This window comes from Anopheles funestus, chromosome 3RL (genome assembly GCF_943734845.2).
Source record: "Anopheles funestus chromosome 3RL, idAnoFuneDA-416_04, whole genome shotgun sequence".
NCBI classification, from domain to species: domain Eukaryota; kingdom Metazoa; phylum Arthropoda; class Insecta; order Diptera; family Culicidae; genus Anopheles; species Anopheles funestus.
In genome coordinates, this window is record NC_064599.1 from 69,209,010 (window position 1) to 69,223,723 (window position 14,714).

General features: G+C 43.3%; 4 protein-coding genes and 1 long non-coding RNA gene across 7 annotated transcripts in view; 3 read left to right on the top strand and 2 right to left on the bottom strand.

The window, feature by feature from the left end:
* The window catches only part of LOC125768673 (uncharacterized), a 336,169-nt gene that overhangs the window by 79,414 nt on the left and 242,041 nt on the right, over positions 1-14,714 (bottom strand). The window lies entirely within an intron of this gene.
* Positions 657-3,154, top strand: LOC125768648 (sterol O-acyltransferase 1-like). The gene is made up of 5 exons (XM_049436632.1): positions 657-993; positions 1,202-1,269; positions 1,334-1,665; positions 1,733-1,878; positions 1,946-3,154. Exons 1-5 carry the CDS (start codon positions 900-902, stop codon positions 3,022-3,024), a joined length of 1,719 nt encoding a protein of 572 aa, XP_049292589.1. The 5' UTR covers positions 657-899; the 3' UTR covers positions 3,025-3,154.
* On the top strand, positions 4,635-7,229 carry LOC125768649 (sterol O-acyltransferase 2-like). The gene is made up of 5 exons (XM_049436633.1): positions 4,635-5,181; positions 5,274-5,341; positions 5,413-5,738; positions 5,804-5,949; positions 6,021-7,229. Exons 1-5 carry the CDS (start codon positions 5,085-5,087, stop codon positions 7,097-7,099), a joined length of 1,716 nt encoding a protein of 571 aa, XP_049292590.1. The 5' UTR covers positions 4,635-5,084; the 3' UTR covers positions 7,100-7,229.
* LOC125768647 (facilitated trehalose transporter Tret1-2 homolog) lies at positions 7,444-11,844 on the top strand. The gene is made up of 5 exons (XM_049436631.1): positions 7,444-8,131; positions 8,587-8,881; positions 9,944-10,079; positions 10,154-10,362; positions 10,431-11,844. Exons 1-5 carry the CDS (start codon positions 8,115-8,117, stop codon positions 11,505-11,507), a joined length of 1,734 nt encoding a protein of 577 aa, XP_049292588.1. The 5' UTR covers positions 7,444-8,114; the 3' UTR covers positions 11,508-11,844.
* On the bottom strand, positions 11,807-14,629 carry LOC125768643 (uncharacterized). 3 transcript variants are annotated; one of them, XM_049436624.1, is made up of 6 exons: positions 14,550-14,625; positions 14,243-14,301; positions 14,060-14,177; positions 12,502-13,943; positions 12,176-12,442; positions 11,807-12,096 (listed from the first exon to the last, which is right to left on the bottom strand). In XM_049436624.1, the coding sequence occupies exons 2-6, from the start codon at positions 14,288-14,290 to the stop codon at positions 11,857-11,859; spliced, it is 2,115 nt and encodes a 704-aa protein (XP_049292581.1). In that variant the 5' UTR covers positions 14,291-14,301; positions 14,550-14,625; the 3' UTR covers positions 11,807-11,856. The 3 variants fall into 3 exon arrangements, with proteins under 3 accessions (XP_049292581.1, XP_049292580.1, XP_049292582.1); XM_049436623.1 differs by having other exon boundaries at positions 12,502-13,997; positions 14,550-14,624; XM_049436625.1 differs by having other exon boundaries at positions 12,008-12,125; positions 12,502-13,997; positions 14,550-14,629.

A 14,714-nucleotide genomic window follows, 5' to 3' on the forward strand; every position in this document is an offset into this window, starting at 1 on the left:
AAACGTAGACCTCGAACGAAGTTATTAAAATTAGAACAAAAATGATTAAAACGATTGCAATGTTTCTTATATTTTTAGTTCTACTGTGTTTAAAGAACGTTCTGAGAAATATCTGTGTCTGAGAATATTAAAAGTCGTTTGAAACTCGGATTAACGGTCTCCGGCGGTTCTTATCTCTACTATGTATGTTGTTCCATGCACAACTGGCAACATAAACAAATGAAGATTGTTTGAAAATAGGTTTTTTCACATTTCCGTTTCTTGATGGACTTTGAACATGTTCCTTTAAAAAATCAACTGGCCCCTTGCGCTTGTGCAGTAGTACATAATAGTGATTCAGAGTTAAATTAACTATTCAATTTATCTTTGCACCACGCGTAATGGCTTTGTTCTTAGTTTAACCTAGCCCGTGTAATGATGATGTTTTATCAGCTAACGATACCTCTTAGTGCTTTGCACGGTGACTAATGCACCACGAATGTTACGCGTCCATTCGCACTTGCCCAGTCTGCTACGTGCGTGCGTTTGTCCAAAGTGCGACAATACGCTTAAGTACAGCTGCACTCGGCACCCTTAACGAGTGCCCTCCATCATTACGGACCGTTTCCTCAACACACAGACACTCAAGTAGTTGACCGGCGCAGTGACATGTGGAAAGATTACGTCCCTATCGCAGTGCCAAGAACGCGGCCACCTTCGTATAGCGGAAGGCTTCGGAGATTTAGTTGTTGATTGGCGGTCACGGAGTAGGGACACATTATACTCGTTGCTGTTGTTCATACGCTGAACTCCCTGGGAAGCCTCGTGGCGTGCTGTATCAGACATTGGTGCACATCATTCGTACGAAAGAAGAAAAGAAGCATTAATAGACGAAAAACGAAAAAAAAAAAACAAGAACGATGAGTGATGCTGGTAGTGGAAGTGAAAGTTCTAGCTCTGGGGCAAACGATGGTCGGGTCGAATCGACCGTACAAAATGCGATCAACAATCGCGGTAAGCAAGTGTTGTGGACTGTGTTGTCTAGTGTGTACACTAGCAAACGCTTTTATGGTTTCGCCCAAAGAATGTTTGTAGATTGGAATTGTATTTTCGTTATGTAAAAATGTGTATGTAGAACGTGTGTGTAAAGGCTACAACGTAATATAAGCGCTTATTGTGCAACAGAATGTAAACGGAGAATTTTCTTCCATTTTTATTTCAGCTCAACGGGAATACCGTGAGGAGATAGTGAAAGATATGGCAATAGAAAAGATGAAACAGAAAATGCATGTAAGTGAGGGTGCATTCAGTTTGTTGTGCTTTGCTAATAACATCTTCTCTGAACTTAATATAGGACATCGTCGATCGAATGAGTAAAGATGTGGAGAAAAAAATGGACCTCGCAGTGGATGATCTGTTCGCCGAGGTGAAACAGTTTAATCTTAAGAACTATGAACTCAAACAGCTGTTCAACGAAAAGTCCACCGATGGGCTTGTTAGGGAAGGTCATCGGAAGAGTGCAAAATCGGATGGTAAATTACCCGATAAAGTGTTTATGCCTCGAAACTCCCTGCTGACTGATCTATTCGAAGTGAAACACATCAAAACGATTTATCACATTTTCGTCGTGATGCTGATAATTCTTTTCCTCAACACTGTGGTGCACGATTTTGTTGACACGGGCAGGTGCGATGAAGAATTATAGTTCGATGTAAGGTGCTGCATTCTAACTCATCTTTTTGTGTTCTATCAGCATCAATTTGGGATTGCGACCGATCATAGCTGGGTTTGGAAAGTTCCACATTGCGCTGATGCTGTGGTGTAGTATGCAAACTTCCACTTTCTTACTCTATCCATGCTTCCGAATGTGGGCTGCAAACCACAACAACTTTACGCCGGGTACGTAGCAAAGATTGCCTTTAAACTCTTTATGAACGATTTTAATGTTTTGGATTCTTTTCCATAGGCTCTACTGCTCAAAGACTTTGGGACTGGGCTGCAGTCGTTCTGTTCATCTCGTATCAGTGCGGTTTTATCGTTGCTGCCATTAAAGCTCACCTATGGTTTGACCTTCCACCAGCAAGTGGTGTGGCGTATCTTATGGAAATGACACGCTTCCTAATGAAAGCTCACGCCTTCATCCGTAGTAACGTCCCGAGAGCATTGACCAATGATAAGAAGCATGCAGATTCCAAGCCAAACACACCGGACACCTATCGCGGTTTACCAACGTTTTCAAAGTATGTTTACTTCCTGTTTGCACCCACCTTGGTATACCGAGATGATTATCCACGCACAAAGCAGATCAGATGGCGCGTGGTAGCTCGCCATGCGCTTGAGGTGGTGGGAGTCGTGTTCTACATCAGCTTCATCCTGGAAAGGTTTCTGGCACCTTTATTCGCGAAGTTTGGTCATGCCAAGATTAGCTCCGGTAGTTTCGTCCTTTCACTATTCGGTAGCATTATGCCGGGATCATTAACATTCCTGTGTGCCTTCTATAGTTTGCTGCACGCGTGGATGAACGGTGCAGCAGAGCTGTTGCGCTTTGCCGATCGGATGTTCTATCGCGACTGGTGGAATGAGTCTACGTTTGCCGGATACATCCGATCGTGGAACGTGGTGGTGCACGATTGGCTGTACACCTACGTGTACAAGGATTGTGTCGAACATCTGTTCCGTAACTGTAGGCCACTGGCTACCGTGACCGTGTTTACTGTTTCGGCCGTGTTCCATGAGATCATACTGGCGTTTACATTCCGTTTCTTCTATCCGGTAATGTTTGTGCAGTTTGAATTTCTTGGCTTACTGTTGATGTTTGTCACGAAGCGGATGGGCAAAGATGTGGGAAATGTGCTGCTTTGGCTGATGCTTTCCATTGGCAATGGGTTACATCTGAGTCTGTACAACATGGAGTACTACGCGCGTCGAAACTGTCCCAATATCGGAGATTCGATCGTTGACTACATGGTTCCTGTCTCGTGGTCTTGCAACGGCATATCGCATAATCCCAACTGGACCATCACGGCACCGTGGAGTCTCCAATGACGGAACAGGACGATGCAGAAAAGACTGAAATAGATTTAAATGTACGGTATAAGTCCTTACTTTGATAACGGTTGTTGAAAACGCTATAATGTGTGAAACGAAATAAAACGTTCCTCTATTGTATATGAAACGGATCAACCGACCGACTAATTCATTAATTCGCACAATTCTCTCTCTTGAACTGGGGAAAGAAACAAAAAGTGGGTAGAAAGAACAACCCTAAAACAGCTGTTTGTATTCAATAAAATAAAAAATAACCATGACACAATAGGCGCCGTTAAACGTTGAAAGAAATTAGCCGCCGTTCGATTTGTGGGTAAAAGATTGTCTACAAAAATCTTTTACCGTTAGCGCGAGCGTCTGGACTAGCGTTTATCAGCTGGATAACGTATACTCCACTACATACAGTTGTTCGATCCGTCTTTTAAGCTGTACCGGAATCGTGGTGATGATTATCTGAATATTGATAGTAGGTTGACGGTCATGAAATGGGAAAAAGTTTGATTGACCAGATTCAAAGGTTTGTTAAAAAACTTCCCTTTCTCATCGGCCAGCTAGCTAGGCAAGACTAGCTCGAACAATCTCCAGAAAAACTCCAGTCCGCATCATAGCATCGGTGTATCTCCCTTTGAAGCCATGTTTGGTGCACCGATGCATAATGCAGGAGACCTTCGATTGGGCAAACTCATGAAGGAAATTCGACCGGCGCAATATAATGATTAACGAAAGATTCTGGCAGGAACTAGATCTTGCTAGAGATCGACAAGGCGCAAGAAGCGCAAAGCAGGTCCTACAATCTACGAGCGTGACAGGAAATCGTCTACAAAGAAGGAGATTTGGTGGTCATCAAGTGGACGCAGTTCGGGCCTGGAAGGAAATATGCTCTGGAATATCGTACAAGGCTACAAATGTTCGATTGCATGATCGGTACGATGTTATGAAGGTCAACGGTGAAGGGCTATTGACGACCTCGACGCCAGCGTCGCACGTGAAACCATACCGGTTGTAATGCGTTGGAGGAGATCCTCCGGCCTGCAAGGACCTGTCGGGGGAAGGTTTTTGTTAAGATGGGCGAGCACGAGAGTGAGGGTTACCTCAGGTTTCGAGTAAAGGATAAAAGCGGCACGCGCTCCAGACGTAGTCAGTTTTGGTTTGAATTCGAAAGAGAATAAAGGTATGCTGTTTGAGCTAACGTGTGGATTTCAGTTTTTCCTTTCTCACATGAATAAAGGTTTGATCATTAGTTTGCGCTATTCGCAGAACCAGACGACCTTCACCGCTGACTCGGGTTCACTTTCTTATCAAGAGTGTGTGTGGAGGTATTTCCTGATTCGCATGAATAATCTAACGAATTGTGTGGGATGATGTGAGAAGATTCGCCAAAAGATGAGTGTATTCAGAATAGTATTCGTGTAGCCATTAGTTTCGAAAACCTGTTGTTGTTGCGAAACTCGGGACCAAACGGTTCTCATTTCAATAATGTTGCCGATCTGTAATGCATGACGGTATAAAAGCAGGATACAATTTTGCAACAAATGATACTCCTCATCGAGAGCCCGTTAGCTAACTATCGTAGCAGCAAATCGTGTGCAAAAAACTATCGTGTGCAAAAATAATATTTTAATACCTAAAATTTGTTTCAGTGCCGAATGTAGCATCTAATTGCTGCCGTGTTAGGGTCGCAAAGAAAGGCGTGTCGAGCGAACTGTTGGTGAATCAAGTGAAGTAATGGTGCAATCGTTTGTGCGCTGTATGACGATATTTTTGCCAATTGTTTCACGGTGATTAAACTACGCTTACCGAAAGTGTTTCCGGCTTGATAGGCGTGCGATCGCCGGTACGAAAGATCCGTCACCTATAACGAGTGCCCACCATTACTTTAGACCGGTTCCTTAACGACCGGCGTGCTGATATACGATCGCGACACGTTGTCTAGCAGAAGGTTTCGAATGGAATGATTCTAGTGATATATTGATTTCGTTTTTTTCTCTCTGTGAGAATCCGCGTGCTGTGTTGTTTGGTGTACATTTGTGTCCAAAGAAGGAAAGTTAAGAGGAACGATGAATGTTGCTGGTAGTGAAAATGAAAGTTCTAGCATTACGGATTATAATGATCGCGTACCCGGAACTACCGTACAGAATGCAATCAATAGTCATGGTAAGCTTGTGTTTCGGGATAATAGTGTATCAATACAAGCCACTTAAGTGTAACAAAAATGGAAATGGTATTTTTTTCCAATGTTCTTGCAGTTCAAAAAGAGTACCACGTGGAAGTAGTAAAAGATATGGCCATAGAGAAGATGAAACAGAAAATGCATGTAAGTGAGATATGTTCACAATTTGAGAATTGTTATGATTCTCTAAACAACATCTTTTCTGAACTTTATAGGAGATTGTTGACCGAATGGGTAAAGATGTGGAGAAAGAATTGGATTTCGCGATGGATGATATGTTCAGCGAGGTGAAACAATTTAATCTAAACAACTATGAAAGAAAACAATTGTACAATGGAAAATCATCGAATGGTACGGATTCTCAAAGGCAGAACTCAACATTGAATGGAAAATTGCCCATTAAGGTGTTTAGGGCTCGTAATTCCCTGTTGACGGATATGCTCGAAATAAGGCACATCAAAACGATTTATCACATTTTCATCGTGATGCTGATAATTCTTTTCCTCAACACCTTGGTGCACGATTTTGTGGATACGGGCAGGTAAGGCGAAAAGGCTTTGGAATAGTACAATCGAAAGTAATAACTTACCGTGTTTGTTTCGACAGTATCAATCTGGGATTGCGACCGATCATAGCTGGGTTCGGAAAGTTCCATATAGCAGTAATGTTGTGGTGTTGTATGCAAACTTCCAATTTCTTACTCTATCCATGCTTCCGAATGTGGGCTGTAAAACGTAATACCTCTAATCCGGGTAAGTAACCATGGTAAATCTCATGGAATAAACTCTACTATATGTAACTCTTCGAAATGTTGCTTCCGTAGGATCTGCTGGACAAAAATGTTGGGACTGGACCGCAATCGCACTGTTCATCTTGTATCAGTGGGGATTTTTCCTTGCTGCAATTGCATCTCACGTGTGGTTTGACCTTCCACCAGCAACTGGTGTGGCTTACCTGATGGAAATGGTTCGCTTCATGATGAAATCGCACGCCTTCGTCCGCAGTAGCGCACCGAAAGCATTGACAAGCGATAAAAACGAGGCAGACTTTGAGTCGATTCATGCAGAAACTTCCTGTCGTCTACCATCGTTTTCAAAGTATGTCTACTTTATGTTTGCACCCACCTTAGTATACCGAGATGACTATCCACGAACGAGAACGATCCGCTGGCGCGTGGTAGCTCGTCATGCGCTTGAGATGGTGGGAGCCGTTTTCTTCCTTAGCTTTATCCTGGAACGACTGCTGACACCGTTATATGAGAATTTTGGCACCGCTCAGATTAGCTCCGGCAGCTTCGTAAAGTCACTGTTCTCTAGCTTACTGCCCGGAACATTGATTACGCTGTGTTTCTTCTATTGCTCACTGCATTCATGTATGAATATCGTGGCCGAACTGTCACGGTTTGCTGATCGGATGTTCTATCGCGACTGGTGGAATGAGTCTACGTTTGCCGGATACATCCGATCATGGAACGTGGTGGTGCACGATTGGCTATACACCTACGTGTACAAAGATTGTGTCGAACATGTGTTCTGTAACTGTAGGCCACTGGCTACCGTGGCCGTATTTACTTTTTCGGCCGTGCTCCATGAGATCATAATGGCGTTTACATTCCGTTTCTTTTATCCGGTAATGTTTGTGCAGTTGGAGTTTCTTGGCTTACTGTTGATGTTTGTCATGAAGCGGATGGGCAAAGATGTGGGAAATGTGCTGGTTTGGCTGATGATTTCCATTGGCAATGGGTTAAATCTGAGTCTGTACAGCATGGAATACTACGCGCGGCGAAACTGTCCGGATGTTGGTACATCCCTTGTGGACTACTTAGTACCCGTATCATGGTTTTGCAACGGCATATCGCATAATCCCAACTGGACCATCACGGCACCGTGGAGTCTCCAATGACGGAACAGGACGATGCAGAAAAGACTGAAATAGATTTAAATGTACGGTATAAGTCCTTACTTTGATAACGGTTGTTGAAAACGCTATAATGTGTGAAACGAAATAAAACGTTCCTCTATTGTATATGAAACGGATCAACCACCGACCGACTAATTCATTAATTCGCACAATTCTCTCTCTTGAACTGGGGAAAGAAACAAAAAGTGGGTAGAAAAAACAACCCTAGAACAGCTGTTTGTATTAAAAAAAAATAGCCATGACACAATAGCCGCCGTTAAACGTTGAAAGAAATTAGCCGCCGTTCGATTTATGGCGGCTAAAATAAAATGTAAACAATCGAGCTGTCAAGCGATGTTGATTTATAATTTTGCAGAGCAAAAATAAGTTCGTTTTGTTCGTACAAATTTGCACAAAGTTATTTATTCAAAATAAGCTTGTTTATGAGTGCATTTGGTGTGAACGAAATCATTTTCTTAGTGCCACTAATCAAGTGATGAGACAAGAACTGAAATATTGTTAAGAGTTAATTATTTTAAATAATTGTGGCCCATTTGTGTACTGCTAGTTATCTGCGATGTTGTTTGTTTGCTTGGACATTTATCTTCCACAATAAATTAATATAGAAATCTCGACCAATACTTAACTGCACATCGTTTGTGTTCGTTCAAAAAGTTTACGTCATCGATTGCCGGCTTGAATTAACAGCGCGTGCTGGCCGCCGTTGTTGTTCCCGCTTATTAACAACGCTCGCGGATGTTGTTACTGTGCACTTCTTTCCCTACGGTTGTCGCGTTGTAAAGTGTGCCGCTTACGTGAGGAAAGTTTCAGTCATTCGTTTACGTTCGTTCGGATAGCGCGGTGGTATTGTGGCTACGCAGGTTTCTTCAGGCAGTTTTCCCTCGCTAACCGCAGAGAAGCTGATTCAGTGCATATGATTAAAGCAAGTGTCCTGAACGGAAGGATTCGATGTTACTGTGAATTTAATTAACACACAAGTTGTAGAAGTTATCCAGCAATGAAGATAACGGAAAGGTAATTACCAATAGAAAACGTTTGCTTATTTTAAAAATGATTTACATTTCTGGTTCTCAACGCAAACCACTACCGAGTAAAGAAAATTATGTTTTGAGAGATCCGTTCAATACTGTGCTCAACAATATTTTCCGCATAGAAATGTTGGATTAGGTAAAGTAGAGAAATCAGCAAAACCTGTTCCGATTGCATGGAACACAAATTAAGCACACAATGACACAGCTGTTTTATGCCACTTGAAAACTACAATTCTCGTGCTACCTCTTTCCCTTTTTACTACTTAGGCCAAGGTTAGTCAACAGATATCTTATCAGTGCACCTGCTCCAATGATCTGAAACAAAACCAAAAAAAAAAACAATCAATTAAAGCAATGTCACTGAATGAACGAGTAACGTCATCGCTTAGGTGGAATATAAAAAAAAAGTATACTAATTTCATTTCTATCTCTCATTAGCTATTCACCTGAAGATCGTTGGACAGAGGATACCACATGTCTAGAAACGGAGTTATGTTTACCGGATGGTATAATACGAACCGGCAACCAACAGGATTCGAAGGAAACCGGTCCGATGGTACTATCTCAGCACGACAAAATCAAAGTGAAAGAATCATCGAATGAAAAGGAATCGGCAAAACAGACAAACGAGCAAAGCACAAAACCTAGCGAACCGTACTATTCCGACAGTAAACAAAAACACACACTGGCCGAGGTTGTAACCGTGTCCACCACGAAAGGGGTATTCCATCAGGTGTGTATTATTTAATTTTCGCGACAGCTATAGGGCGGTTCAATTATAATTTTGAATATTACACCAACTGTAAACATGACTAATCGGATTATTAACAGCCTGTGGCTGAGGTTGTTGAATGTTTGCTTTAAACCGGAACAGGTATACTTTCGAGCTGCTCAAAGCTTGCTGTAAGACAAATGCCGCTAACAGTTACATGACCGTATCGTAATGTAAATAATTGCGGAAGAATAATCTTCGAAACCGCACAGAGCAATAACATTTTGTTGATGCTATTAATACAGTGCACACAATGATAAATGCGCATAAATGCTGCTTGTTTTGCTAAATGCACAACATGCAAACAGGAAAACAATGTAGTTTTTCTAATCGAAATTAGAGATTTTAATCGTACAGATGCAAAATGCTACTTAAAACAAACAAACGGACTCTTTGTTGAGCTGGCACATTAGCATATCATTTGGCGTTGGTTAATGCTAGTGACGGCAAAATTGCCTGTTACTATGAATTGAGGGTACAAAGCATTACAATGTAGACTGTTTGAATTCGGAAGTAGTCATAACAGGGTAGCAATTTCTGATGATTATAATCGCACTTTTTGCATACCATCAGCTGTTCGTTATCGTTGCAAATCAATCTTTGCGTTTGATGATAGTACACAGGAACATATCGACGGTGCAACCACCAGCAAAAGCATTTCATCGAATAATCGCTCGAATGTACACACATATATCACAATCCATTTCCTAACAGCGTCACATTACGATGACGCTGTAGGTACTGATGGCAATCAAGCTGCTTTCGATGAGGCTTTTTCATTCAAGCAACAGTTTAATTGCCACAATCAAGTGACTAAATCGATGCGCGCGCGTCAAACTAACAGATATGCTTGATTGTTTTCGATTAAGTGGTATCATGCTACGTTTGCGTGTATGATTCGCTTTCCATCGAAAGAAATTATGAAGAACTATCGATTCCCTGGGTGAGCGTTTAGGATAGATTTGTTTTTAAAATAACATCCTTTCCTTTTTCTAATGATGAATTCTTTATCGTTTCTTACAGTTACTGCTCACTTCGGCTGTGCTGCTGCTGGCTGCCGCCTGTGGCATGCCAATCGGTTACTCAGCCGTGTTATTGCCACAACTCTACGATACCAACGAATCACTAGCGATCGACATTGAGATGGGTTCGTGGATTGGTATGTTTCCTTTGGCACATTGGAACGGTTTTGAGCGGCAGCTTGAAGGTAATGTTTCTTTCGTCCTCTTTTAGCAAGCGTACATAGTCTCGCGACTCCAATCGGATCGTTCGCCTCCGGACCCATAATGGATCGTTGGGGACGCCGTCCAGCTCTCTTATTAGCGATTGTACCACTGTTTACTGGCTGGGTGCTACTCGCTACAGCTTCTTCTCATTTTGTACTCCTTCTCGGGCGTGTAGTTGCAGGAATCTCCGTAGGATTAATAGCTGCCCCGGCACAAGTAAGATAACCGTTCGCCGGAATCGAGCAGCAAAACAAATGATGCCAACATTTTGTCTTTAATTTCAGATTCTGCTGGCAGAAATAGCGGAACCACGCTTACGTGGCTCCCTAATCGGTGCCCCGTTCGTGTCCTATTCGCTCGGCATTCTGCTCGTGTACGCACTCGGTAGCGAGTTCCATTGGCGTGAGGTGGCCTGGGGTGGCACAGTGCTTCCGCTCCTTTCCTTCATTGCGCTGTTCTTCGCGCCAGAATCTCCTGTGTGGCTTGCCCGCAACGATCAACCCGACCGTGCCTCGGCAGCACTAACTTGGCTCCGTGGCTGCCCGATACAGGCGAAGCAAGAGCTGCACAAACTGACGGAACGTTTCGAAGAAGAGCAGCAGCAAAACAACGGCCGTCCGTCACCGTTTTGGAAGTCGCTCGGTGAAATGGCCATCATTAAACCGCTCATCATTATCAACGCATTCCATGTGCTGCAGATACTCTCCGGCACGTATCTCGTAGTGTTCTACGCTGTGGACATCATTTCCGATCTGGGCGGAAGTGATATTAACTCCATCCAGGCTGCCGTACTTACTGCAATCGTGCGTCTTGCATTTACATTCCTGTACTGCTTCCTGCTGCTGATGATGCCACGCCGCCTGATGGTTACACTCAGTGGTCTTGGTTCCGGGTTAAGCTGTGTCGCAATTGCCGCATTCATGTACCTGCGTGCCGGTGAACCAAAAGCCCCGTACGACACGTATGTCGCTGCGGTACTGATACTGATCTACATTGGTGCCAACACCGGCTTTATGACCATGCCCGGCATAATGATCGGTGAGCTGTTGCCTGCTAAGATTCGTGGCCAAATAGCTGGCTATCTCTTTACCATCTTCAATCTGTTGCTGTTTGGTGTGGCAAAAGGATTCCCATACGCTAAAGCGGCCCTTAAAACGCAAGGCCTGTTCCTTGTGTTCGGATTTGCATCGTTCGGCGCTTCGCTGCTGTTGTTCTTTTTGCTGCCAGAAACGAAAGGGCGCACCTTACACGATATTGAAGACTATTTCCAGCAGCGAAATTGGCTTTGGATGAATCGAAAACGCGCCCCAAAAGGACAGTCCAGTGGTGGCGAAGAAGGACGGCCACTGTCGAACGAGTGAAACGTGTGCCGGATCGAATCGCTAGGCAGCGGCGTACAGTAAGAAGAGGGAAATCATTCGTATGTGATATTTTGCCGTACTTTGTAAGGGCCATTCTACATTAATTCGTAAATGAGAGAGAGAGAGATGGGAAGTTTAAAAAAGGACCCAAAAACCCACAAAACCAATCTGTGGTTATTTGGTTCGCTTTATAGCTTAGTCGTTAGGCCAACTTAATGCATTCCATTATCATTGATTCCAGTGAGAACATGCAGGTTAGAAGTAAAAGGGTATTAAATTAGAAAGTGCAATACAACACATTACCTTATTGAAAATATATACTTTTCAATTAAATTCATTTGCAAAAGGCTTAAAATCGGCTTCTACTGTTGGTGCCCTTCACTTTCGGCATCGATCGGTACTGGAAAGGACACCACGGACGTACTTGAGGTATCATGTTTGGTTCACAATTCGGAAAGTAAGCCGAAAACGTTCGCCGAAAGCTGTCCGGTCCGGAGTGGTAAGGCATCATACTGGTCCACAAAATGCGACCTTCCTGTATTTGAACATTTTTAAACTTTCTATAGAATTTGTACATCAAATTGCCAGCCTGAAAAATTGCAACAAGCGGGAAAGAAGCTAAAGAAAAGCTATTCAAAATGATAAATGCCAACAAAATGAACACGTACCGTCGATTCCAATTTCGATTTATAATTCCAGTTTACCTGCAACTGCATGCCGATTTCTTTTCGCGTTGGCCATCGCATAGTGGTCGCACGCGGTGTGAGATAGTCCCAGAAATGTTTACTCTCCAGCAATCCGGTTTTTCTTTCCTTTGGTGTAATGGGCACTCCGTATCGATGTCGTATCCAAGCCTTCAAGATTGGTAGCTTATCAGCACAAGGAAAGGTGGCTAGGAAATACTTCGGATGTTCGGCAAGTCGGCGAAGTGCACGCTGCAAAAAACATGGACACAGATGAGAGGTGCACACTATCACGAACAATTCGGAGTTACCTTTAGGAGATCCTGCAAGAGGGACACATCCTTCGTGTCTATATAGTCTACTTCAAGTGGATCAGTTGGCTTAGGTGGGGATTCCGGTTGAACCCTATCCTTTCCCATCTGTTCCTGCCAGTGTTTCTTCTCTTCGTCCCATGTCATCTTAGCAAACTTCTCGATGGCGTGCTCAATGTCTATGTCCCGTATGGTGCTGGTTTCCTCCACCCCGAGTGCACGCTGTATGGCACTTTTAATGGGACAAACCGGTTCCTTTTGCTCATACCCATTGAATATGTTGTCATAATTAAACTCAAATGGGACCAGTTTGTCAGAGAATTTAAAGTAATGCTGTTTCAAATTCGCTATTGACTCAGGTACAAGCGTACTGGAACCATCCGATTCCACGCAGGTACACTTTTGTCCTTTCAAAAGTTTCTGTTGCATTTCAAATCGTTCCCGACAGTCGGGACATTCGTTGGCCGGTTCCAGGATCGCCATTGTAACCGCTTCATCAACGAGCCGCTTGATTAAACTCTCCACTTGCCTTTTAGCATCGTCCTGTAGCTCCTCGTCCGCCCATTGTACACATTGTGCGCGTACCGCCTCCATCAGGACTGCCCGGGCGGAAGTGTTGCGCTTTAGAATTCCCAAAAACTGTGCCCCCTGTTCGTCTAGCTGGTGATGTTTGGGACAGAGCAGCTGGCAACATTCTTGCCGGGCGACCATGTTACGAATGTGATCATCCAGTAGGGCCATCACGACAGCACTGGCGCTATTTATCGAATGATCACTGCTTGCCGTAGAGCATTTGTCTTGTTGTGTATCGTCGACAGAGTAGATGTAATCACAGGAAGAGAGATTGCGCCCTGAACCTCCATATCGTGCAAACCAACGGGACTCTTCATTGCGTATGACGTATTCCGGGTCTCGGTACTTTTCATACCTGCCTAGAAATTCGTCACGATGCGGTTGAACCTGAACCGGTACGGTGTATCCGCTATTGATAACTTTTTGACGGCATGCGTAAGGAGATTTGCCACAAGAGGGAGAAGATTTTGGACAGGATGTTTCTTTCCTTTTTGCATCTACTTGCGATGTATCATTTGGGACCTTCTTCGGTGGTAAGATCTTTTCCAAACCACGCAGTGTGGTCAGCATATCCAAGTGTGCAATTGCCGATAGAAGTAACCGTTCATTGATCGTATAGTCCTTTGCACAGCGAGTGCCGTCCTTTCGCGGACGGCGTATGTAATGCAATTCGAGGATGATCCAGATGAACGATATATCATTCCCGCTACAGAGAATGAGTGCAGTGCGTAAGATGCTTTTCGAACAGATAGGATAGATGCCCAGCTTGCGGAGCAGTGTTTTCGTGCGATAAAAAGTACGCTCGTTCGTATCATCCTCAATGGCATCGAGCAACTGGTCGCAGATCGCACACTGTTCGTCGGTTAACTCTTGAAACCAAAGCGGTACGCTACGTTTATGCAGGATTTTGCACATTTTCGCCTCTACGAAGAATAATTTTCAATCTACACCTAAATAGATGGAGGAGTGTCCGTTAAGCGCTTACCTTTTTCTTTCAGCACTAAATTTAATCCCTCCATGTAGTTATGATAAGCTTTTACGGCATTTTTGTACTTTCGATCGAACGCATCGTCGAATTTGGAAGATAATTTTCGTTTGGGACGCTGTAGAATAAAGACAGCAGGCAATCATTTTAATGTAATACAAAAAAACGTATCTATTAACTCACTTGAATGAAAACGCTTTTCTTGCGTTGGTCAATTTCTTCACCAGACATGTTGGAAAACTTTACCGTGCAAATAGACCTGGAGCGATATTTCTCAGTGAGATATTTCGCAAAGTAGCTCAATTTAGCAAACAAAGGAAAATCGCTGGGCGAGACATTTCTTTGGCTACTGTGATGATATAGTTCTATGTATTTCTATGGCAACGACGTTTAGATGCTGTTTTTTATATATGAACTTTTCATCGCATTTCATCGCATCGCAACGCGACATCTCTCACTGAGAAATATCGCTCCAGGTCTATTTGCACGGTTAAACAGAAGGTTACAAACGAATTCTACGCAAGAAATGTTCCAAATGTACTGAACAGAATATTTAAGATGCGAAAACGGTTGCTACATTGCCATTCCAATGCTTTCTTTGATCTGTGGATAAACTTTTCCGTAGATCAACGTTATCAACACAATTTCAAAAAAT